At 50.1% G+C, this 937-nt stretch overlaps 1 protein-coding gene across 2 annotated transcripts in view; it reads right to left on the reverse strand.

The window, feature by feature from the left end:
- Positions 1 to 277: 277 nt before the first annotated feature.
- DLGAP3 (DLG associated protein 3) overlaps positions 278 to 937 on the reverse strand; it is a gene marked incomplete at its 5' end in the record, with an annotated part of 57,337 nt that continues 56,677 nt past the window's right edge. For both annotated transcript variants that reach the window (XM_081961705.1, XM_081961704.1), the window contains one exon: positions 278 to 937. This exon is cut by the window's right edge. In XM_081961705.1, coding sequence (XP_081817831.1) covers positions 790 to 937 — 148 coding nt within the window. In that variant the 3' untranslated portion in view covers positions 278 to 789.

Here is a 937-nt window from a genome sequence, read left to right on the forward strand (position 1 = left end):
GTTTTTTGCAAATTTCTCTAGACATTTTATCCCCAAGGCTTCTTAGGACACTCCTGTGACATGCCAAGATTCACTAAAACACTGATCTGTTGACCTGACCGCCATGTAAGACTTGCTTGCTTGCTAATGGTCAAGACCTACGTGAATGGGCGGAAACGGAGGGAGATTTTGTATGGTTTGTGCACGTGAGGGGTGAGGAGGGGGCTGCTGATACGGAAGGGAACAGGGTCTCCTGAGGAGACGAGAAGCTCTCGCCATCAGAAACACAGCTGTGGTCTTGGGGGCAGTTCCTGCCCTTTCGGTTATATTTATAGAAGTACATATACATATATTTTTTTTGATATAAATATTGATGGGTCTAGAACCCACAGAGGTGGAGTGACCAGGGGGTGGGAGGGGGCCCGAGCCTGCAGGACAGTGAGAAAAGCTCATATACAGGGTGGGTTTAAAGGGGGAGGGGTAATGCCCGCTGATGGAACAGGAGGCAAAGGTGATAAGAAGAGGAAGGGGAGGAGATATGGGTCCTGATGGATCCGAGGACAGCTTATGGTATAGGCTGGTTGTTGCCAAAAGTCCTGCTGAGAGGGATGAGTGTGAGGGCCAGAACCTTAGTTTTCTTAACTGTCTTGTATGAAGTTCATGGATTTCTCAGAAGTTCTTCTTCTTTTTTTAAAAAAGTAGAGACTGGGTAGATCTTTGTGTTTCTCTCTTGGAAGAAACCATGGGACATAGCCAGCAGATCCCAGAATGCTGTGCGCTCTGCCTGGTTAGAAAAGGTGGCCCCAGCCCTCACAGTCTGGTCTGGGCCTCTGGGATGTAGATCTCGATGCTGTCCGCGCTCTCAGTAGCTGAGCTCTGGCGGAAGGAGGCAGCCCGCTTGGCGGCCAAGAGCCTCTTGCGAGCTTCTTGTCTCTGCCGGTCCACAGAGTCCAGAGAT

The sequence above is a fragment of the Natrix helvetica genome (assembly GCF_964273705.1).
Source record: "Natrix helvetica genome assembly, chromosome: 9".
NCBI lineage: Eukaryota > Metazoa > Chordata > Lepidosauria > Squamata > Natricidae > Natrix > Natrix helvetica.